The 24,618-nt window shown below is 42.8% G+C and overlaps 3 protein-coding genes across 9 annotated transcripts; 1 reads left to right on the forward strand and 2 right to left on the reverse strand.

Moving 5' to 3' along the window:
* Positions 1-403: 403 nt before the first annotated feature.
* On the reverse strand, positions 404-9,196 carry LOC105936689. 2 transcript variants are annotated; one of them, XM_021324091.2, is made up of 8 exons: positions 9,030-9,196; positions 6,981-7,315; positions 6,761-6,871; positions 6,340-6,462; positions 3,573-3,933; positions 3,249-3,308; positions 2,429-2,799; positions 404-2,298 (listed from the first exon to the last, which is right to left on the reverse strand). In XM_021324091.2, exons 2-8 carry the CDS (start codon positions 7,311-7,313, stop codon positions 769-771), a joined length of 2,889 nt encoding a protein of 962 aa, XP_021179766.2. In that variant the 5' UTR covers positions 7,314-7,315; positions 9,030-9,196; the 3' UTR covers positions 404-768. The 2 variants fall into 2 exon arrangements, with proteins under 2 accessions (XP_021179766.2, XP_012733091.2); XM_012877637.3 differs by having other exon boundaries at positions 8,984-9,196.
* A 2,577-nt stretch (positions 9,197-11,773) lies between these two features.
* Positions 11,774-17,647, reverse strand: LOC105936690. Of its 6 annotated transcripts, none has more exons than XM_036136826.1 (7): positions 17,125-17,647; positions 16,350-16,389; positions 15,913-16,019; positions 15,611-15,667; positions 15,181-15,534; positions 12,173-12,295; positions 11,774-12,029 (listed from the first exon to the last, which is right to left on the reverse strand). In XM_036136826.1, exons 1-7 carry the CDS (start codon positions 17,194-17,196, stop codon positions 11,985-11,987), a joined length of 798 nt encoding a protein of 265 aa, XP_035992719.1. In that variant the 5' UTR covers positions 17,197-17,647; the 3' UTR covers positions 11,774-11,984. The 6 variants fall into 6 exon arrangements, with proteins under 6 accessions (XP_035992719.1, XP_021179772.2, XP_012733092.2 ...); XM_021324097.2 differs by having other exon boundaries at positions 11,775-12,029; positions 16,304-16,389; positions 17,128-17,645; XM_012877638.3 differs by having other exon boundaries at positions 11,776-12,029; positions 17,128-17,642.
* A 4,393-nt stretch (positions 17,648-22,040) lies between these two features.
* Positions 22,041-24,021, forward strand: LOC105936705 (heme oxygenase). Its single transcript, XM_036136829.1, has 6 exons — positions 22,041-22,156; positions 22,271-22,342; positions 22,494-22,605; positions 22,701-22,916; positions 23,194-23,466; positions 23,578-24,021. Exons 2-6 carry the CDS (start codon positions 22,293-22,295, stop codon positions 23,758-23,760), a joined length of 834 nt encoding a protein of 277 aa, XP_035992722.1. The 5' UTR covers positions 22,041-22,156; positions 22,271-22,292; the 3' UTR covers positions 23,761-24,021.
* The last annotated feature ends 597 nt before the right edge of the window (positions 24,022-24,618 follow it).

Raw genomic sequence — 24,618 nt, forward strand, 5'->3', positions numbered from 1 at the left:
GATATTAACGTTGGTGTTTGTCAAACACAGGTCATAGGTTGTTGGTGCTATTCTCTTATTACAATGTTTGAATAAAAAGAAATGCAGAGAAATACATTGTTTTCACCTTTCACTGCTAACAGCACAAAGCCTCGTAACTGAACACAAGAGTAAGCAAATATAATGTATTGATCCAAGTTCCAAAGTTTGAGGTAAATAAAATATAGCATAAAAAGTAAATAGCATCTGTTCCCGCTCCACCGTCACCAACTTCAGTTTCCTTCAGAGGATCACATTACAGTTTAGCCTACAATGTGTAATTTGCTTCATGTTTGTCTAAGAAATAGCTGAAATCTAAAAAAAATAAAATAAAAAATAAAATAAAATCTAAAAATCTGAAATCTAAAGTTCTATACAGGCACCCTGTAAATAGAAGATTTTTATTTCAGTCCCAAAAATTGACAAAATGTACCATTAATGTTGATATGAGAATCACACAAATATTCATTTGCAACAGCAATTCCTTTTAAGTAAACCTCATTCTATATAGATGTGTCAATTTTTATTTTCATGAACAAAACTCCTCCTAAATGATCATGTTTTTCTATGTACAAAAAGTGGGATAAACTTGAACAATCCATTATCTGAAAACAAATAAAAATGGGGGGAAAAGTACTGGTGTCAAAAAGTATTGATGACACAATATTTAGTTAGTGATAGTATGATCGCAACAGAAAAAAGTGTTTTATATTGGTTTTAAATTTGGCATGACTGATCCATTTTAGTCCTTTACTCTGTTTTCATGAGTTTCCTGCCATCAATGCTGTTGTTCACTGATATCTCAGAGCTTCCTGTTCCATCCAATGTGTTTTTCTTGCTGAATTTTCGCCGGGCCACCTCACTGACAGCGGATCCTGCAGCTGTCCCAACAGCCCCACCAATCAGACCTGCCAAAATCACACCGAGCACCAGACCCAGAACCGCACCCAGGATGACCGTCTTCGGCACCTGTTTGGCAGCATTCCCCATTTTTTCCCACACTGAGCTCTCAGACACCCTTTTGGCCCCCGCCTTTACTCCGGAACCCATCTTCCCCCACACGGGACTCTGTGCCATTTTCTTTGCACCAGCACCGATCCCGGCTCCCACCTTCACAGAACCATCTGCCATCAGTTTAGCTCCAGTTATGGCCCTTTCCCCCACCTTCCCCCACACGGGGCTGCTGGCCAGATTCTTCGCTCCGGTTCCGATCCCAGCTCCGACGCGCTTCGAGCTGTCGGCCATCAGCTTGGCCCCTGAACCCACTTTTTCCCACATCGGACTTGCCGTCACCGCTTTTGCGCCAGATCCCACCCACGCAGAGCCGTCCACAACCTTTTGGGGAACCCTTTTCCCCACAGCTTGGGACACTTGCCCCGCGGTGGCTCCCACCTTTTCCCACACGCCGCTGTCCGCAACCATCTTTTGGACATTCTGGGCGCCGCTGCCAACTTTTCCCCACACCGGACTACTCTTCAACTGCTTTGCGCCCTCGCCTACCCACGCCGAGCTGGTCGCCAACAGCTTGGGTAACATCTTGGCACTGGACTCCATCCTCTCCATCATAGAACTGAGAAGTGAGGGCGACACAGAGGAAAGAGTAACAGGCGGAAGGCTCTCTATACTTGTGTTGCTTACGCTCCTCTCTGCCTCATCCCTTGTGTCCTTAATCTCATCCTCTGTCATCTCTTCGTTTATTTGCTCCAGAGGCTGCCTCATGGTGCTGAGCCGCCCAGCGTCCGCTGCTGCTAGCGCAGGCTGTACGCCCTTCCGTTCCCTTGCTATCTCCAGCTGTCTCTGCCTCACTCTGTCCTCCGCCTCCTGAAAGGCCGGACTAGAATAACACTGTCCTCCAGCTTCCTTCACCGTCTGCTCCACCTTGTCTAGCAGCTCTGCCACATTCTGCTTCTGCCTCCTCCCTCCTCCCTTCTCCAACACGTGAAACCTGTCTCTGCATTTTTCCACCAGCTCTACCAAATCCCCTCTTTGGCTGGCGATGTATTCCTCGGCGCTCTTGCCTTCTGCTTTCCCGCTGGCCCTCAGCCGATCCACATACGTAAAGAGGACCACGGTGTGCTTCTGGACCGCCTCGGGGCCAAAAACCGTCCCGAGTGCTCTGAGGGCCTGCAGTTCGGTCTTCGCCGGCTGGTCTAGCGGGACGCACAGGAGGAAGGCGTGAGGGCCGGGACTGGACAGCGCGACGCACGAAGAGATCTGAGCCCGCACTTCATCCGGAGTCTGCTCCGAGTTGAACCAATCCGGCGTGTCCACCACCGACACCTGCAGCCGAGACAAGACAACAGGTGGAGAAAGAGCATGAGCATTTTTGATCTTAGAGGATAAGTTGGAGCGAATCACAGCTACAAAACACACACAATCAAACTGCACTCTGGTGGTTTGAATCACTAACCCTTCTTCCTTCCACCATTGCCTTCTTTTTGTCACACTTCTGAGTGACGGCTGTGAAGCTCTCGGAATGGGACTCAAACACCTCCTGTCCCAGGATGCAGTTGCCAGCAGCGCTCTTCCCTCCCCCGGATCGACCAATCAAGACCAGACGAAGCTCAGGGGGGGAGGACGGCGGAGACGGGGATGCAAGGGGCGAGGAGGACTGGGATACCGACGAAGGCGAGGCGGTGAAGGTTTGAATGGCGTGTTGGGGCGAGGAGAAGACGGGCGAATGAGGAGGTGAATAGGACTGCTTCATGTTTGTTGAGGAGGTGAATGGGACGGGCGACGGCTCAGGGGAAGTTTCCTCAAAGCTGTTGATTCTGTGATGAACTGAAAATAAAGTTTTTACTGTAACATCGATCTAATATACCTCTAGAATAAACTTTTCCACATTTGTCCCACTTCAAATATTAACTTATGTATTAACTATATATATATATATATATATATATATATATATATATATATATATATATATGTGTGTGTGTGTGTGTGTGTGTGTGTGTGTGTGTGTGTGTGTGTGTGTGTGTGTGTGTGTGTGTATTTTTTTTCTGTTTGTGTGTAAATGGAGGGGCCAGTGTTTGTTTTCTGCCCCACATGCAAAACCCCATGCAGCTCCTCCACAGTTACCATGGGCCTCTTTAACAGTTTTATTATTATTATTATTATTATTATTATTATTATTATTATTATTATTATTATTATTATTATTATTATTATTATTATTATTATTATTATTAATAGGTATGAATACTTAAAGCAGCTGTAGTCAGACTTACAAGTGGAGATCAGTTTAGGCTTTGATTGAGTCTCAGAAATCTTTGAGAGGATGGCTCCATCTACAGGGGAGAAACAGGAAGAGCTCTGATTACATCTCTGCTCCGCTTTACTGGTGCGAAGCAAAGGAAAACATTGAACTGGGTAGATGTAGTTATTTATCTGACACAATTACCCCAGGAAAATACAGAAATATAGAATATCTATATTTACATTCAGAATATATATATTTATATATTTATCTGTATAAGAAGATATTTTGGGCTAACTGGGTGGAGGTGAGCTGTCTCACTCTATTTGCACTTGAATGCAACACAAACACTGACCTTCATTCAGTCTGAAACTGGGTGTCCTGGTTAACTGCCTGTCGTCCCGTGGCTCTGAATGTGAGGGCTGCTCAGGTGCTGGAGTTGAATAAAGCCCGTTAGAAACTCGAGCCTCAGCCACCATTCCATCTATATCGTCCTTGTACTCTCTTCTTCTCTCTGAAGTGCTGATGAACCCTCCTCTGTCGGCGATGTCTGTGTTTGGGATGCTCTTCACCACCACTGGCTTTGGTTTCTCCTCCTTCTGAGCTCTGAAGCTCTCCATCAGCTCTCGCTTTCGCTCTAGCACCCGTCTCTCCAGCTCTTCGTCCTCTGGTGTTTTCTTGCAGTATACCCCGTTTCTCTGCACCATGTGATCCACCTGTTGAGGAGTGAAATAATATAATTGTAGGAAATAAAAACAAAAAAGGTTCCCTCTGTTATCACTATTTCAGTCATTCTCATTCAGAGTGGTGATTAAGTAGAGATTGTTGTGAATTAGAAAATCTATTCCTCAGGTTATCTCCTAAGGCTTTTGGTCTAGGTGTATTAGCCCAAAATAACCCATCTGGCCACTCATTTGCAACCTTTCTGGAGGTGCTGAATATAGGAAATATAGGAAATATTAAGCTTCAATTTTTCACCCCTGTGTGTAAACCTTACTAACACGTTTTCAAGCAAATAGCAGTCCCATACTGACAATAATAGCTACAGCTATAGCTTGGACTATGACCTTGAAGAAAACACAAAATTAGATTTTTCTAGTCAGTTCAAAGTCTGTTGCTGGGTTTTGTTTGTTTGCAAAAGTAAAAAGTTGCTAGTTTCTTTAATACACATGTGACTTTGGGTGACATACTAGTCTTAATCCATGCTGATTAATGTGGCACTGACTGAACCACTTTTTGCTGCCATGACAGTGTCAGCTCTACTGAGAAGGCTTCCTGCAAGTTAGAAGTGTGTTTTGGTAAAATGTTTGTCCATTCTTCCAAATGCACATTGAAAGCTGTTGTCTGTAGAAGCAGTTTGCAGGCCTAGCTGCTGCCTCTTACAAAGCTTTGGACATGGATGTGATTGGAGCAGCCGAACGCAAGGACTGGGATTGGTGAGAGACTACTTTTGGAAACGCAGTGCACAGGCTCATTTATTTATTTTTTACTCAGAAGTCAGGCTTTCTGTGTTCCTAAAGCTGAGGTTTACCAAAAAAAACCTCAAAGTCAGGGTTTCAACTTGAAAAGTCTGAGTTCAAAATTCAAAGGGAATCCTGCAGCTGTAAAATTTAGTGAAAGTTGCAGTTATGAACTATTTGTTTGCACTTTTTTTTACTTCGTGTCTTGTTAAACCAGTTGGATACAAACTGTTGTTTAATCTCTAATTGCGAACATGTTCCTTTGCTGTTTTAAAACACAAAATGGAAAATGTTGCTTTTGCCTCATGTTGCTAATAGCAATTAGCAGAAATGTTTTTTTTAAGTCCTTCTGGTTTCTCAACTCAGAACTAAAACTCTCTTAACTCATGCAACGTCCTTCATAGATCGAAGCTCCGACTGTGAGACAAATAGAGTCCTTCATAAAAGTAAAAACTCCAAAGTATCTGCAGTCAGACACTGGCTAGAGCTCCATTTCATGGATAGAGGTAAAATTCTGTTATTTTCTGCTTAATGAAGTGTTCATTTTATTTTTATGGTGAAATTAAAAGTTGGTCTCAAGGTTAAAAAAACATTTTAAGGCCTCTGGAGTCAATAAACAAGCCTTCTCTCATGATCAATGACAAGAAAGCACGTCTTTTTCCTCACTGTCATATTCTTACCAAGTGTAATATCCTAAGTTTTGAAAACTCAATCATGTAACACAAACATGTCTGCTTTTCACAGTTATCCATGGCATTGGTGCCCCTCTTTAAAAAAAATAAAAAATAAATCTGAGTCGCTCGTTCAACTGCTTGAGTTGAGTGTAGGGTTCCTAAATGCAGAACTTATTTTGCCACGTCAGCGTTCTCGAGTGAGGCGATACAACAATGGACCACGCTGCCAACAGAACTATTAAACATGCACAGACTTTCCCAATATTTCACGTCTGACGAAACAACGGCTTCTCTAAAGAGCAAACCTGTGTTCATTCTGGGAGCTGATGTAAGTGGCGTCTGCAGAGGGAGTTCGGGAGTATACGTGTCATGAAGCATTGCATATAAATTGTGTCTATATGCTACTAGAATGTATATGTGATGGTGTTTTTATAATGGAGTGTTTCTATCAAATAGCATCAGACTGACTTCTACATTTTTAACAGCAGCTGGTCCAGGGACTACGGCTTTAAATTAGCACCAGAGCTATAACCAGGTACAATGCACCTCTCCTTTCTCAGGTTAATCTATATTGTACACTGTCCCTGTTTAGATTCATAAATAAGAAAATAACAAATAAAAGAATAAGTTGTGATAAATCTCCATGCAGACAACTAAATGTTCTGTTTTGTATTCACCCAACAACTCAATCCCTCATTGTTTCTTTCACCTCCGTTGTCGGCTTCAGGACATTTAGCCAAAATAAATAAAATAAAAAAAACAGATTTGCTAACAGTTCCATCTGTTCTACTTCAGCTGGTAAATGGCATGATCATCAACATCTAACCAGACCTGACTGTTTTCTGGATGCGAGTCTGACCATTGAAATGTGTAAAGTGAAACAACGTGCATACCTAGCTGCTGACCGGCACGGTTACCACAATGACCAAAAGGCCTGAGCAATCGCTGCACAAATAGCTGCTGATTGCTACTTGATTGGTGGGCTCACCTTCTCCAGCAGCTCCTGAACCTGCTCCTTGTCCCGCCGCTGGCGGTTGTTAAAGACGTGGTACCTCCCCCCGCAGCGATCGATGACCTCCCTCAGGCCTGAGTGTTCGGTCTGCAGGTACTCCTGAGGAAAAGCAAATTGGCCTGAGTGAATTTGGACTTAGAGTGCTTTGCGTGTCTTCTTAATTAGCCAAAAATGAAACCAGTCACACGCTTGGAAACATTTAAAGAATGCACCAAGGATGGAAGGAGGAAGTTAGTTGGCATAGGAAAAAAAAAAGCCTAAAGAGGAATCTGGGAAGTGCATTTGGTAGTGTATTAGAGTCACTGGTGAGAATTACAATTAGATAGTCGCCATAAATTTTTTACATACACGGTCAAAAAGGATTTAAGGGAATGTGATGGATGGAATTTGCTAATACCTCCACTGTTTGTCTCATCAAGTAGTCTCCACATGTCAATAGCACCAGGGTATGATCCAGCACCTCCGTTCCAAACAACTTCTCCAGCTCTGCAGGCACTCGACCCTCCATCTGGAGACAAACATCAGTTCGTTTACCGGCTGCCTGCGCTTCAGTTTAGCCCAACAAACATCTCAAGCTTAGGTCGGAAACGTGACCGAAGCTCCAAACGGCGACTGACCTCCGTGAACTGGCACACGGGCACGAGCAGCAGAACAGCATGCGGGCCCGGTGCCAGCAGGGTCATGGCCCGCTCCGTCTCCTTTCTGACGCCGTCTATCATCTTGGTACCATCCCAGTACCATCTCGGCGCCTCCACGAGGGTCACGCGCCTGCCCTCGGCGAAGCCCTCGCGCAGTGCGCAACTCCTGGAGGAGCTGGGAGAGACGGCAGACAGCTGACCCAGGATGGTGTCCGCCGACGACGTCTTCCCGCACCCGATGTTCCCCAAGAGAAGGAGCCGTAGGTCTGAGGATGAGGACCCACTGAGGCCTTCACGCAAGTGTTCACTCATGCCTGGTGGAAAGGATGAGGGGAGGGAAGGGTCAAACGTGGAGCATTTATTTACAATCCAATAATTATATATATTATAACTGTGGCCGGTCCTCTTTAGACGCTAACCCACTGCAGGAACCTTGATCAACAACTAGAGTTTCTTGTGCAACAGGTGGAACATGCTAAACCTTTGGTACTGCTCCATTACTGCCCACACTTTGTTTTAGTCATCGCCCGGATTAAAACCCACACAGTTCCTACTTTATTTTAGCTTTCATTTATACAACAGGAATGATCAGTAGTTTTGTTTGCCAGCATAATATTTCAACTCAGTCTTTTACGTTAAACATCACTGTTTTAGTATTCACATAAAAGCAACATAATAAAATCAGCAGAGTTGGGAGACATGTCCACAAATTTGGAGTGACAGGACCTGGCTGAGCGTCAGGGGACGTTGTGACATGTTGGATCCCACAGTGGGAACATGTGTAAAAAAAAAATCCTAGACAGCTGAAAAGGTCATAGGTAATCAAGTTCCCATCAGAGAAGATATACTGATAGCGATCTAAACATGCCTTCTGCTGCCAAATCCAGTGTGGTGTATATGTTTTCCTTTAATTTAATGAAATTAATCAGCAAACAAAAGGAAAATGCCAATTTGTGGAGGAAATCTGCCCTGACATTATAAGGCAGCCAGACCCACCATCCTTAAGAGGTGGGTTTGAACAAACAAGAACTATACACACATACCTATACAGTATTATTCAATAAATTACAACATGCAGGAGTTTGTCAGATAAAAAGAAAAAGAAAAAAACAATAACCTTTAAACTGGTTTTAAAAATACTTCAATTAAGCCCTAATTTCTGCATATATAAATGTTGCTTCTTATTGGTCTGATGCAACGTTCTGATCTTAAATACTGTGTTTGTATAGCTGGAGGTGAGGGGAAATCATAATTAACCAAAATAAAGGCTTCAGTCTGTGTTAATCTAGAAAATGTATTCCCCTTTTAGAACTCAGTTACTGAACAAAATGAACTTATGAATAACATTCAAAATAATTGATTTTATATCTATATACCTGTATATTTGCATTGAGTGCATTAACAAATCTGTATCGTTCGTCTTCAGTCTGGATAGTTGTAACATAATTATATCAATAGTTAAAGGCCTTTGGCTGGAATTGGCTGAAACCTTCATCTCATCGGAAACCACAACCTGTTGGATGTCATGGTGTTTGATAAGCCACACCTTGCCAGTCCAGTCTGGCTACATTCTGCTCAGACTTTCCCATTATATTTAGCCTGATATGCAAACACTAAAACCCACAACAGCAAATGCAAAGATAAGAACCGGCCGAATGAAGGGATGAGTTCCTCAACGACAGCTCTACCCTGGACACTGATGTTGAAGGTCATGGCGACACGAACACAAAAGTAAACCCTAAAAGTAAAGAACTAATGTACTTCACAGCATTTGTGTAACTATAGTCAGTGTTTCTTTCCTAGTAAATGCTGACAGAACATGAAAATCCCACATCATACATTTTTGTCACCACGGTAAACTCTCAGAAATGAACAACTAATGTTTCAGAAACTTACAATCCCCATTATAAAAGTATAGAGTATAAAAGTATTCCTGCCTTAGAACGCATTCGCACCACAAAAACAACAATAAAAATTCTTACTGGTGTATTTGACGTCTACAAAGCAGAACTCATACGAAGGTCTCACTTTCTTTAGTGGTTCCTAGCGAAGGATTCCCATCCAGTCAGCTTCAGCCGTCCTCGCTTCCCAGCCGATTACCTGAAAGGTGCCAGCTCAGGTGAGGTGCGCTCTGTCGGCGAGTTTACCCATCTCACCACTCCCAGCTTTAACCGCACACAAACACCAATGAGTGTATTTCTGGTTTCTCTGTCTGCAGGGAGGAGAGCATTCCAGCGCGGGGCGGAGAGAAGGTACAACCTGCCATGCATGTGAATCACTGAGTTTAATCTGCCGCACCCACGGAGAATCAAAACTGCTGGGTGTCAGTCAGAGAACATCTCCTTCAGGGCTTTGCCGTTGCCATGGAGAACGACTGGTAAACTGGGAGTAAATACTCTGTTTTTGTGGCCGGATTGGTTTGAGGGCACGTCTCAGAAACACCAGACAGGTTTACAGCAGGCGGAGACAAGGATTCAAACAGAACCTTCTGTTTGCTTGTTTTTTATGTGTGTTCATCAGACAGGAAGTTATGGAAAAGTACTTTGCATTTTTGCTTTACATACCATCTGAAATACTTCAGGTAAAACAAGTTTACAATTGTCTTTTTTTTCCACGGCCCCTTACAAAGCTTTTACAGTTGTTGGACGGATCAGGTTGAATGACATACAGGGGCTGGTCATGTAATTAGAATATCATGAAAGAGTTGATTTTTCCCCCACTAATTCCATTCAAAAGGTGAAATGTGTACATTATATTCATTCATTACACACAGAATGATATATTTCAAGTGTCTCTTTTAATTTTGATGATTATAACTGATTATAATGAAAACCCCAAATCCAATATCTCATTAAATTAGAATATTCTGAAAAGGTCTAATATTGAAGACTCCTGGTACCACACTCCAATCAGCTAATTAACTCAAAACACCTTAAAACACCAGCAAAGACCTTTAAATGGTCTCAGTCTAGTTCTGTAGGCGCCACACTGCTGACTTAGGGTTAGCACATCACTAGAGAGGTGAAGGGAAGGAAAAGATGTGGCAGAAGAAAGTGTACAAGCAACAGGGATGACCGCACCCTGGAGAGGATTGTGAAACTAAAACCATTCATAATTAATAAAAAATTCTTCTCCTTCATATGAAGATACCTACTCGCTCTCTCAGGTCCTCTTCTTCCACATGCTCGTCTGTTTTACCAGAGCTTTCAGTCATTCAGCTCCATATATTTGGAACTCTCTGCCCCACTACATCCAACACTCCACGTCCATAACTACTTTTAAAACGTATCTTTTTAGACAGGCATACTCTTTATATTTTTTAAATTTAATTGTAAAGATCCCATCCTTTCTCCTGTTCTTTATTTTATTCCTGCTCTTTGTTGATTCAATGTTTATGGGATTGAGTGTTATATTGCCGATTCTATAAGGTGACCTTGAGTGTTGAGAAAGGTGCCTATAGATAAAATAAAAATGCATTTTTATTCAAAAATGTGGAGAGACAAAAGGGACTGGGCAGCTGCTGAGTGATCCACAGTTTTGTTCTCTGAGGAAAGTAAATTCTGCACTTCTTTTGGAAATCAAGGTCCCAGAGTCTGGAGGAAGAGAGGAGAGGCGCAGAATCCACGTTGCTTAAGGTCCTGTGGGAAGTTTCTGCAGTCAGTGATGGTTTGAGGTGGTATGCTGGTGTTGGTCCACTGTGTTTTCTGAGGAAGATGCAATATGATGGATCTTACAATGCAGAAGAGCTGGAGGCCACTATCAGAGCAGCCTGGGCTCTCTTAACACCTGAGCAGTGCCACAGACTGATCGGCTCCATGCCACGCCACATTGCTGTAGTGATCCAGGCAAGAGGAGCCCCAACTAAGTGTTGAATGGTGTATACTCAATACTTAACTGAAAACATCATACTTTTCATGTTCATACTTTTCAGATGGCCAACATTTCTGGAAATCCATTTTTTGTATTGGTCTTAAGTAATATCCTAATTTTCTGAGATACTTTATTTTTTTTTATTAGTCAGTTTTAATCAAAATTAAAACATTTAAAATATATCAGTGCATGTAGTGAATTAATGCAACATGCCAGTTTCACTTTTTTGAATAGAACTACTGAAAAAAAATATTTCTTGAGCCTGCCCAGCCCACTACATTGGCTTTCTGTAGTATTTAGGTCTGGGGACTGTGCTAGCCATGGGAATGGTTGATTTTGGCCACATATTTTGAATTATCACCTTGCTTAATGACCCATTGATTATACCTCTTCAGTTTACAGTAAAAGTCCATCAGATTACAATATAAATATAAAAAATACCCCCCCAAAAAAAAGGCATTCGGGTATGTCTGAGAGGGTCTAAAATCATGAGACAGGGGATTTTGTTCCAATGTGCTCAGCATGTGAACGTTCACCCTATAAGTGCACGCCTAATTAAAAGATTGTCCCATCTTCACAGGGGAGCCAACAGATGTGGGAGCCTGGCTACGTCTGCAGCTCAACGGAAGGGCCTCATGCTGGGAATTCAACTCGCACAAGCCATATTTTGGGTGATTTTCCATCAAATAAATAAATAAAAACCATTGTCACACATGACCCCATTTTAAAGATGAAGCTTATGATCAGACAATTAATATATAGTAAAGCTAAGCTAATTATCCTATTTTGTTTAAGATTTACACATTATCCACACAAAGATTAAACAAATAACCTCAGATCATGAAGAATATACAGTGTTTATTTCCAAACAAACTATGTTACGACTAAAATATGTAAAACCACCTCCGTCTCCCACTGAAACAGGATCTCCATGTGACTTTTCAAACAAAAAGATAAACCTGCACGAATCAGTGTTCAGCGAAATTGTTTAATCAAAAAATGCAATAAATGTGCAAACTGAACTTAAATATTCACATTCGTGTTTGAAAGCTAAATGAAAAAAGGTAACAGATCTGTCCGTGCATCTTAGTGTAGAAGCAGTGAGGTCTTCATTTATAGGCCAGGCATCATGTAAACAACGTTTTCCAGAGTGGAGGCCTGGAGAAAAATAAATAAATAAATAAATAAATAAATAAATAAAATCAGGAATTTCCCCCTCAAATTACAATTAAAGTTTCCTTTACATTAACACGTACATAATTTGTTTAAAGTATTTGGTGTGAACTTGCAGCCTTGCTCACCAGCGTGTGCTCGGTGCAGCTCGTCAGCTCAGGAATCTGTGTAGTGAGGCACATCAGAGGAGCCAGCGCACACAGCAAGGAGTCCAGGAGCAGAGAGAGGCTGCTCCACATGCACACCCTTTTCTGCAGGGCGACAGTATCACTCCTTAAGGCTATGAATATGTTGGAGCAAAGCACTACCCTTTTTTATTTTTGCACTTTCAGCAATTTAACCTTTAAAAAAAAAAAAAAACTTCAGGCGAGAGGAGGTGGAGACATTTTTTACATTTTTCTTGTTAAGTGGCAAACTTCTTACCTGACTCCGCCAGATAGATTTGCTCCGCATATCCATCTGGAAACCTTCCATTGAAGTAATTTTGGGAAGGGGCGAAAATACTGGTTAGCTGATTGGCCTATGTTGGTGATAGACGGGCCAAATAAACCAATCAGATTCGTCGTCGCTCTGTTACGAGCGACGACGAAAACACAACCACAAGCCAAGCTACTCTTGCTGCTGCAAGTAAAGGCTCGTTAGCTCAGCAGAGAAATACTCTGTAATTCCGATAAAACTTGCTCGATAGCCGCGCTAACGCTAGTTTCATCGGCTGAAGCCGCCATGTTCTTTAGACTGAACTGACGCGCTTCCCGTTGCGTCACACCTCAACCCGCCTCAAAGCCAACGCTGATTGGACGTTCGTTTGGTGAACGGCTCCAAATTTTCTTCAACGGAGGGTATCCAGACTTAGCCTCGTGAGACCATCCTGATCTCGCGAGGTTTCAAGGTTTCACTCGCAGATCAGTCTGGCTACTCTCCGTTGAAGAAAATTTGGAGCCGTTCACCAAACGAACGTCCAATCAGCGTTGGCTTTGAGGCGGGTTGAGGTGTGACGCAACGGGAAGCGCGTCAGTTCAGTCTAAACAACATGGCGGTTTCAGCCGATGAAACTAGCGTTAGCGTGGCTATCGAGCAAGTTTTATCGGAATTACAGAGTATTTCTCTGCTGAGCTAACGAGCCTTTACCTGCAGCAGCAAGAGTAGCTTGGCTTGTGGTTGTGTTTTCGTCGTCGCTCTGTTAGAGCGACGACGAATCTGATTGGTTCATTTGGCCCGTCTATCACCAACATAGGCCAATCAGCTAACCAGTATTTTCGCCCCTTCCCAAAGTTACTTCAACGGAAGGTTTCCAGATGGATATGCGGAGCAAATCTATCTGGCGGAGTCAGGTAAATCCAGACTGATCTGCGAGTGAAACCTTGAAACCTCGCGAGATCAGGATGGTCTCACGAGGCTAGCAAACTTCACCTCTCCAAAGTCTTTTTAGAAGGATAAACAATTGTGTTTATTTTTAATGTACTGTGTCTAAAAATTATTTGATTTTTAGCTTTGTCTTGTGCATGTCAAACAGTTTTGCTTCATTTTGTTTCACAAGCTCAATTCCTGTTGTGCATCATCATCATCTGTAGATATTTCAAGTCATTTAGACTATGTGGATACCCAATTTTAAAACAAATGAACTCATACCAATGAAATGTTCCAGCAGTTATTAAAAATAAAACTAAGATGCTCTTTGTTCCCAAATGACCATGACCAAGGTCCAGCTGTGACAAAGAGACCATCAATTTCACATAAAATAACCTGAGAATGAACTCAACATGCCACCTAACTTTATACAAAGTCAAATAAGGCGCCATCTTCAGTTGTTTGGTCATCTTTCTATACTGATTTAATTCTATTAAAATATGCCCATTTCTGTTTGCATTTATTTATACATTTATTGCCGCAATGGAAGACATTGTGCATTAAACAAACAAAACAGCTGTGAAGCTGCTGTCCTGTACTTCACAGGAGTTGCTGAGGTGCAAAATGAACATAAAAGCTGAAAATAAGTTATAGTGTCCCTTGAATGAATGTTATTACCTATTTATGCCACATGATTTTTAAATTCTACCAATCTCCATAAATTATCAGTAAAACACACACAGCAACCTACTAGCTTTAGAAGTCACCTAGTTAAAAAGTAGAGTAAATCTGTGGGTAATTTAAGTATAAAACTTTGTTCAGTGAAGGTGTCAGAGGTTTGTTTGAGAACATCAGTGAACAAACAAGGAACCCAGCAGACAGGTCAGAGGGAAAGCTGCAGATAAGTTTAAACAAGGGTGAGGTAATAAACCAACATTCCAAGCTTTGTACTTTTCAGAGCACTCTGTTGAAGCCATCAGAGATAATTTGGAAGGTGCTCCAGCACACCAGCAACCCTAGGCATGACAGAGAAGCAGCCTTGAGGCCTATAGTAACTCTAGAGGAGCTGCTAGAGATCTACAGCACAGGTGGGAAACCCTGTACTACTCTAGCACTCTGAAATCTGGCCTCTTTTATGAAGAGTGGCAAGAAGATAATTATTGTTAAAAGAAAACCTTAAAAAGGAAGACTATTTGTCACAAGACTTGAAGGGGAATGTGTTTCTTTTGCAGGGGACATGGCTAGAGCTAAATACAGGTCAATCATGGAAGAAAACCTGTTGGAGGCAAAAAAAAAAAAAAAAAACTTAAGGTTGGGGCAGAGATTTGTTTTCCACCAGGAGAAGGTCTGCAAACATACAGCCAGGACAGCAATAATGGTTCTGATCCTGTCATATTCTTCTTAGAATGGCCCAGTCACAGGCCTGACCTAAACCCAATTCAAAATAGACTTGATGTTCGCAGATGCCCTCAATCCAGTCTGACTGAGCTAAAGGTATGAGTAAAATTCTCAGTGTCCAGACGCGGAAAAGTTGATGGAGACGTACGGCTGTAATTTCAGCAACAGGTGGCTCTACGAAGCACTGACTCACTGAGGCCGAATGCCGGCATGCCACATTTTCCTGAGTTTTATTTGTGAAACATTTTGAAAGCCCTGTTTCATTTCCCTTTCCCCTCACCAGTGTGGCCGACTTTCCCAATCAAGTCTGAGTTTGTGGTTTTTGACGCAACAGGGGCTGAAGCAAAATACTTTTACAAAGCTCTGCATTTTTACGTTTTGATCTACTCACATCAGTCTCCTCAAGATGCCTCCCAATGAGAGTCAAGGACTCTCCCAGGAGGTGCAGGTGTGCTGCAGCGCTGACTGGACAGTGGTCAGAACTGGAACTGGGAATCCTGGACCTGATCGTGTCCCAGGAGGACCTGCACACGCTGCACCAAGAACCAATGAGACCGCATGTGTCGGCCATGAAGCTGCACAGCTCAGGACCAGCAGTGGCTCCGGCAGGTGAGGGGGTCCGCAGGTCAGCGCTGTCCATAACGTGAGAGAGAGACGGGCCGTTGTCCCGGTCAGTGTGACTGTCTGCCGTGTGCGGCTGGTTGGCCAGACACAGCCAACATTCCACGGAGGGATCTGAGCATCTCTGTCAGAAACATAGATGGTTATGCAGTCAGAGGTGAAACAACATGAGCTGTTGCTACAGATAAACGTGCAGGTACCTGGTCCACGGCGCCCTCTACTGTGCAGCATGAATGCAACAGGTTGTCAGGGAAGTTCTGGAAAGAAAATCTCAAAAAGTTTAACGGGTTGGAATTAAAAGGGGGTTTCATTTCAACACAGTTAATTTGGAACATGCCACAAGGCTGCCAGCAGGAAGTCTTCACTGATCAGTCCGTTTTATCAAAACCTTCCTGGCCTGCAACCAGAATTTAATATCTGATGATATTCTAACACGTTAGGACAAACAATATGACAAATTTAAATCCCTTCACAAACAGTTTCTTAGATTACGGGTTCTCACCTCGGGATCTCCCATCATCCATCTATCCTGCGGCACGTAGACTAAATGTGAAGGCAAAGGACAAGAGGACTCTGTCCAGACAGGTTCAGAACCCATTCCACTCCTCTCTGCAACGACAGCAACTTCATGAGACATTTGATGATGTGAAATTTACAAAACTCACATTTCACTTTTTTTTTAATGATTGCTCAGACAACCCTGCGCCACACATTTTAAAGACGCAGCATCTAAAAAGAGACATTTGAGCTCGTGTATCGCTGCCACCTCCACCTGGAAATTACCACGTGATCAAATCTGATAACAGATCATTGTTTTCTGATGAAAGGCCGTACACCAAACATGTAGAGACTGCTGAAACATGATTAAAGGAACTGGATAAATAAACACTGACTCATTATGTCAGAGCAGAGCAACTCCCTGAAGAGCTGAGTCCTCACCGACATGTTGGCTTCTCTCAGTTAGGCAGCCATTCAGTTCCTGCAAGAGATACGATGAATTTGTATAGATGATCAATACTTCTCAGCGTTGGACAAAACCTCAGTTTAATACCGCCTCGCTCTCCAACAGCCACGCTGACGTCATACAGTTATGCTAATGATTCAGGGTCACAGGGAAACAAAGAATTTAGTCCATTCACACTCAACATAGAGTTATTAGAGACATCACACAAAATTATTAATCAACATGGGCGCATCCAGACAGCCTTTAAATACCATTTAAAGGGGACACAGCAAAACCAAAAAGCCACCAGACTATCTGGAGCTTTGTTTTGTCATGTTTAGAGCAGGGGCCCATTGATAGACAGAGTTTATTAATGAATAAGTTCAATGAAGCAACAGAACATGTGTGATTTTAGGCTGTGCATAACCACAGAACTTCTATATTTTACTACTCTCTAAGTTGTTGGTTAATGATCCCTCTGATAAGTCAGCTCTGGCCTCTGGCTGCTTGCAAAAACAAATTGCCGTCAATTTTGGAGGCAAAGTTCTGAGAGACCGGCTCGTTATCACTGGAGCTGGAGCAAAACAATTTTTCCAACTCTATCCAAAAGGTTTAGCCAAATGATTCTGTCTGGTGTTCCTCGAAATTCCTGATGTTATGCAAGTTTTGTTTAAGCCGTGATACACAAAACCTAGCTTGCCCGTGTGTTATAATTACAACAAACAGAAAGTAGATTCCTTATGATTTAAGAAGTGCAAAAAACATCCCAACCACCTGATGAGGGCTCTTGGATCTGCATTCCTCGGCATCCAGGCTTGCTTGCTCCACGCCTTTCAAATCCATCAGAGAAACAAACCTTCTATTCTTCTTCTGGGCTCACGGGGACCTTGAGACAGTTTATTTAAGTCAGCTGTGTGGAGGCAGGGAAACAGCTAAAACATGCAGGACAATGGGTTCCCCCAGGGCCAGGAGCGGAAACCACTGGGCTAGACCAGAGTTTCCCCGAGGATCCACAATCCCGTATGTTTCCCTGCAACAGCAAACCTGATCCTGGTGACCTGCTCCATCACCTGCCATCTGAAAAATGCTCCTGTGTCTGGAGCAGCGTTTACCAATCCTGATCCTCGGTCAAGACACACTGCCTTGCATGTCTTAGATGTCCCCCCCGACTCAGATAACTGCAGTCCAGTGAAAGCCTGCTAATCAGCCATCAATTGAAATAAGGCGTGCTGAATCAGGTCAGTCTAAACGTGCAGGTCAGTGTGCCTTGAGGACCAGGGTTGGAAAATACTGCAGTTCTCAATCCTGGTCCTCAAGTAGCCCTGCCCTGCATGTTTTAGATGTCTCTCTGTTGCGGCACACCTGATCCAAATGATTGCATGAGCTCCTCGGCAGCCATCAGGTGCAGCGCCACATGAGGCCTGTTAAACTGTCAGTCATATAAGTCAGGTGTGTGGCAGCAAGGAGACACCTAAAACACACAGGGCAGGGTTACCTGAGGAGCAGGACTGAGAACCACTGCTCTAGTTTCTACCGTTACACCAGCTGAAGCCTACCTGTGCCAGAGTTTAAAGGTTATTTAAATGTATTCTATTAGAGGTCCACACCTTTAAGCAGGGCCAACTGTTGAGCTGTGCGGCACTTTCACTGGGTCAACGATCAGCCTTTATCCTGATGACTTTCACTGGGTGATCTGACTGCGCTGTCTGTGGTGAAACCCCTGCAGACAGGAGGTGAACTCTACCAACGTAGGAGGTTGCTGCTAACAAAGACGTCGTCCAAGTAAATTATAGAACAAACGTGTAAACAAAAACAAAACAAAAAAAGCAAAGGGAAAAAAACTTTGTTGCATGAGGGGTTGATTTACCCATGAGGTCATGGGGACATTTAGTGATATCTAAAGCAAACGCATGACAAGTGAAAACATGTCGTCATGTCAGACCACCTGACGTGGTTTTGAAAGACTCAGGGTTCAAGTTGGTATCGACTTTAGTTTGAGTAGAAAAGTTGTTGTTTTTTTTGTTTTTTTTGTATTGCTTGTATATCTTATAGCTCACGACTTTAATGACCTGGTAAATCTGGACCCAGAACTAGGGGGTAAATCTCAGTTGTTCACGTGGAGACGAGCTGAAGCTGCTGTCTCATGTTTACTCCCTTCCTCCGCCTTCTCCTCCTCCTCCTCCTCCTTCTTTTCTGAAATGCTGAGTCATGTTTCAGCCTGGCGTGCTGTTTCATGATTTAAAATAAACATGACCACTGGGTGTCGCTGTAGTTTGAAATGCTTACGCAACCGTGTTTGTTGTAAACCATGGACTTCACTCATTTAAAAAAATGGATATACATGAATATGAAAAATCCATAGGAATGACGTGGCTGTAATGAAACATTATAATTGAGGCTGATGCAGAAATTTAGGATTAGCAATGTTTTTTTTTCTCTGCTTGGTTAATTTTATTTTGTTAAAAGCCAGGAAACAATGTAAATCTAGCATTCGGGAAGCCATTTCTGTATGCCCAGTTACTTTCTCCATCTCAATAAAATGGACACTTTGATTATTTTTTTACTCTAGCAGAAGCACTATCTGTTAAACCCCTCAGTGTGACCTTTGAGTTGCCCAATTCGATAAGCAGATGATCTGTCATCACGCTTTTACCGACTCAGACTCAAAGTCAAAGGATTTCTCCCTCTCAAGGAATTGGGAGGGAGAAATTCATGCGTCTATACAGGATTACTGCAATTCCTTATACCTACTGTGACGTCGATCAGTCACTGATAGTGATATGTGGTTAACTGCTAGTTGAAAATGCAGAAGCCTGTCTTCTTACTGGTAAGTGGGAGTGTGTCAATGAATCAACCAATTTATATTTTACTCCCCAGGCTACCAGTGCTAATTAAGACTGATTTTTTTATGTTTTGCTCTCGGTTTCTGGATCTTTTAACAATGATAACTGAACTCCTGGTCCTTGTATTGCAGCCAGGACACATGGGTCCGCTAACCAACCTCAGCTGGAAGTTCCTGAGACAAGGCGGCCGAGCCTTTGCTGTGGCTGCCCAAGGAAGAGTATACCAGATCTGCCCCAACACCTTTTCTATCGCTATAAAGCCTCTTTGGCTATTGATATGGGCAAACCTGGACTTTCACGATGTAACTTGACTTTACTCTTTTATGTATTCATAAAATTCTACAGTGAATTTAGACCTTGCTGTTTGGCACAGCATGGTTTTAATAATGCATATTTGCTTTTGTTAACAAGCCAGTTCAGGACTTTGGTCAACCTCTGTTGTTTTGACAAGTCCTCTATAATGACTAAAGTAAGTTAAGATTTGATCAGACCTAAGAACTTTAAAAAATGCTATTAAAATGCTACTAGTGGCAACAAACCATCATTAATGGATCAGAGTTTCTCCCCAAAATAAGGTGGTTTGAGACCAAACGAGGCTTCACTCACTTATCGTGTCTCATAGCTCTTCTATTTCCATATTTCTGCAAGATGTTCAACCCAAACTATGTGAAAACAAGCAAAGCCAGGCAGGTTTCCGCCATCCCGCTGAGATTGGACCTGTCTTGCCATACAGTCTTTTTAGTTACAGTATATAAAAATATATACACTGTGAGGCCAAAATGCACAAACATGATTATTGCCTCAAATTTCAGATTTTAGATGTGGGGGGGATTGGTAAACAAATCTACAGAGGAAGGAAACAAAACCAACCATCCTTAAAATATCATCATTACCATTATTTTTATTATTGTTGTTGTAGTTGTTGGTATTATTATCAGTAGTAGTATTAAAAGAACAGCTTTCATTAGCAGCAGTTATCCACAGGCCTGTAAGTATTGTAGGGTTATTGGGATTTTAGTGCATTCATCTGCATAACAGCCCTAAGATGTTTTGCCACTTTCTTTAAATGCTTTATTTATGAAACTATTTTTCTAAATGTTCTGTTTTGGTCCTCAGTTACTCCCTTCACAATCTTTATATAGGACCAAAGTCATTGCTTTGGCTCACTCGTTAAGAATGTGTTTTTTTTTGTTCGTTTCTTCTACAGTTGTGGGTTATTCAGTAGGGTGTTTGCTGCATGAATCACCTTTTGTCCAGATTCAACGCTCTGACAGATAGCCTGACATTTAATCTGCAGAAATGCATCACTGATTGCAAGCAGTTCTGCCCAGATGGATTGCCCAACTCAGAAAAACACCATGATGCTACTGGATACGACAGGAACATAGTGTTTTCTTTGCTATTAAAAGTCCTATGTAGTTCCCATTTACGCACAGACAGTTTTAAGCTCCTGTTTGCTGCTACAGCTAGCCTATAGTAAGCTACATACAATGCAAAATAAGTCAAACTCCTTCGAATCTTCCTTGTTCACTAATGTTCTCCAACAAACCTCTGAGGCCTTCACAGAACAGCTGGATTTACGCTTAGATTAAAGCGTGCTCAGGTGCAGGTTGCTGCCCTATCAGAGTAAGGACAGTGAATTTAAATGCATGCCACACTTTTCAGATTCAGGAGACATTATGAAAACCATAAACAAATTTCCTTCCACAACAGTGTTATTAATTAGAGAGTTGGATACATTTGTTTGAAGCACTGGTGTTACAAACAGCAACTCGGGGCAGCATGCTGAATATATTTATATAAGGATTTAATGATAACTAACGACAAATAAGGCACTAGACACGGCGCACAGGCAGGATAATAGGATAACAGAGAATATGGAAATAGAATGAAAGGAACCAGCGGGGAACAATGGCCAACATGGACCTTAAATACTGAGGGAGGTGAGGAGAATGGTATTGGAAGTTGAGTTAAAAAGTACATTTAGTTAGAAAGTAAGCAGGGAAACTGAGGGAAGGACAGTAATGAACACGGAGGAGCTGAACTAGAACGCAAGGAAGCACAAAACCAAAGGGAAGACTAAGAGAGGTCTGAGATAAATGAACTAGAATACACAGGGAACAGAATACAAGACATAAAGAGGAAACTGAACCTAAAGGAGTGAACTAATAAAGCATCGGCTAGAGAACATAAACGACAGGAAAATGATGAAAGCAGAGACACAATAGAACCCCAAAACCCAACACCCAATGATCCTGACAACTGGATCCTGCTAATAACTCTGCATAACATCAGAATGTATATTCCTTTTGAAAAGCTTGGAAAGAATCTTGGAAAACAGGTTTCTCTTGGACATTTTCTGCCATTCTATTAATTGCGCTGTACTGGACTTTTACAAACCGTTGCTTTGCTTTGATTAGTTTTGTCATTTATTTCATGTTCGTTTTTCCACAGAAGTGAAAGCTTCGTGCTGTCATGTGACGGTATGTTGACTGTTTCAACACTTCCTCCCTCTGCAGCCTCAGAAACTCTCAGTGTCATGTTTAGGCCCAGCTCCTCCTCCTCCTCCTCCTCCTCTTCCTCCTCCTCCTCCTAAGTTGCCCTGTCATGTTTTGCACTCAGCCCACTGATTTTCCAGGACACTGAAACAACAAAAAAAATTCCTCACTCATGCTATGCCCTGTAGTCCCTCCCTCTGCAGTTTTCCAAGCCTACTTGTGAAAACTGCTCCATCATGGTTTGTCTCCGTCCCTCCTACTGCTTCTGCTGAAGTTGCCGTCTCATGTCTAGCACAGGGTGTGTGACTCAGAGTTCCTGTTTTCATAGAGGCAGGGTGGTGGGGGGGGGGGGGGGGGGGGAGGCATTTAGTATAAAGGGTGGAGAGGAGTGAAGCCACCCAAACAGAGCTGGAGAGCCAGACAGAGAGCTGCAACTGAACCTGAAGGACTTCATCACAGCTGGTGAGTAAATCACAGCACATTTCAGGGACTTTTTGTAATATATTAGATTTTTTTTATACTGTAGGGTATTATGCTGCACGCTGATTTAATTTTCATAAACATGTTTTCCTACAGCTTTAACTTTTTCAAGAGCAGAATGGAAGCAGAAAGGAGGACGCAGATGTCAGCAGAGCAAACGGAGAACAGGTTAGACTGAGCTACTGTGATTTATTTACATTTTTTTCACTACATATATATAAACCTTTGTCTTGCACATTTGTCCCGTGGACAATATCCAAAAATGCTATTTTTTTTCCATTATTTTCCTAAGAACCATCCCTCTTTCTCTCACACACAGGGATCTCTCTGAGCAAATCAAAGAGGTGACCAAGGAGAGCCACGTCAGAGCAGAAAACACAGAACTGATGCTGAGCTTCCAGCGGGGACAAGTCACGCTTCCACAATACAAGGTAACGATAAACCCGATCGAGCAAGACAATCGTGCTCACGCTCATTGGATTCTCGCGGGTTAAATGGCAGCTCCTCTCCTGCTCCTGCTCCGTAGCTCCTCCTGTGCTCCCTGTACGAGATCTACCAGGCCTTGGAGGAAGAGCTGGACAGGAACTCCAACCATCCTGCCGTCGCACCCATTTACTTCCCCGCCGAACTGGCCCGGCTCAAGTCCATCGAGACGGACCTGGAGTACTTCTACGGGCCGGCCTGGAGGGAGAAGATCGTCGTCCCTGCCGCCACTCAGAGATACTGCCACAGACTCAGACAGGTAGAGTTTCTAGACTACGCGTGCTAACTTCTCATTTCTTTAGTAGGTGAGAACAACATAAGCCTTTATAATATACAATTTGGTACTTTAGGCTTTTGTGATCACGTAATTGTCATAGATGAAAAGAAACAAGAATTTCATGCATTTAACAATTTCATTATATTTAGCAACAACCAACACAGCAGTTTTTTTTCTTTATTAGAAAAACAAACAGGTCTCAGAAATTCTAAGTCTGGCCTCAAAGGAGTAACACGCTTCATTCTTGCGTGTTTTTCAGATTGGCAAAGAAAACCCAGAGTTCCTGGTTGCCCACGCTTACACCCGATACTTAGGAGACCTCTCTGGGGGGCAGGTCCTCGGCCGAATCGCCCAGAAGTCCATGGGTCTGAAAGGCAGCGAGGGTCTGTCTTTCTTCGCCTTCCCCGGCGTCTCCAGCCCCAACCTCTTCAAGCAGCTCTATCGCGGCCGCATGAACAGCGTGGAGCTGACGGCGGAGGAGAGGAGCGGCGTGCTGGAGGAGGCCGTCAGGGCCTTCGAGCTTAACATCCAGGTGAGGAGGGCCGACGGACCGGGCACCGGGGCATGTCAGGTGTAAGGCAGCCTTTGCTCTCTGTTAATCATTCAGCCACAGGCCGCTGACGTGTCAACCATTGCTTTACAGGTGTTCGATGGCTTACAGAAGATGCTCAGTGTCGCAGGAAATCTGCAGCAGGAAAGCTCGACAAACTCCAACGCAGTTTATAGGAAAACACTCCAGTTGCCAGGAAGCCTTTCTCCTATGGTCAGGATGGCCCTGGGACTCTTTGTGGCTCTGGCTGCTGTCATGGGACTCTATGCATTGTAGAGACGGTAAACGAAAATACTGTGTATTTTCTTGTTCGTGTCCTTTTAATCTAACCTGACGGTCCCTTTTGTATACGACTGATAACAATTCCAAGAGCCTGTGTAATATACTGTATTTGTTTCCATTGTGTACTGACTTGATTTGTACTGTTTTCTCTATCACGCTGATAACGCAAAATGCATTAATATGTGCAATACTGAAAGTAAACTGTATATATGCCACCTTTTGTAATAAAATAAAATCCGTGAACAGGGAAAAAAAGCTTGATATGTTTTATTTTACGCCTCCCTCCCATTATTATGGATATATGTTGGTGCTGTTCACTTAACATTTTGGGTCTGTTGGTGTTTATAGTCAATGTCCACAAACAGTCTGTGGGAGAAAAAAAGCCTCTTTGCCTAGCAGATGAAGATGGATGAATCATTTTCGCTACCATGCATCGCTTATTTATAATTATACACAGAACAATGACGCTGTCATTCTTATTTAACTGTGTGGTTAATTTGGCGGTGGCGGTGAACAAGAAGACTCTCTTGCTCCAGGAAAAGCATGTTTATTTCTGGCTCCTAATGCTACAATGCAGGGCTTTGGTCTGGTTAGCACACCCTGAACAGCGTACGGAAGCTAGTAGCTTGTTATAAAGGAGAGCCATCCGTTATGTGAGCATGCACACCGTGTGGTGTGCTTGGAGACCCAAGGTGGGCTGATCATAAAGAGAAAGGTCTGCTTTATCCTGCTGAGGGTGTGGTGTTTTTGCTTTTGACGGTCCCCAGAGAGCGTTTCTTTTTCGGTTTTTCCAGGGCTGAACAATAATTTAATATATATCGATGATAGAAAAAAAAAGGGTCAATAAAAAGT

The sequence above is a fragment of the Fundulus heteroclitus genome, chromosome 5, assembly GCF_011125445.2.
Source record: "Fundulus heteroclitus isolate FHET01 chromosome 5, MU-UCD_Fhet_4.1, whole genome shotgun sequence".
Classification (NCBI taxonomy): Eukaryota; Metazoa; Chordata; class Actinopteri; order Cyprinodontiformes; family Fundulidae; genus Fundulus; species Fundulus heteroclitus.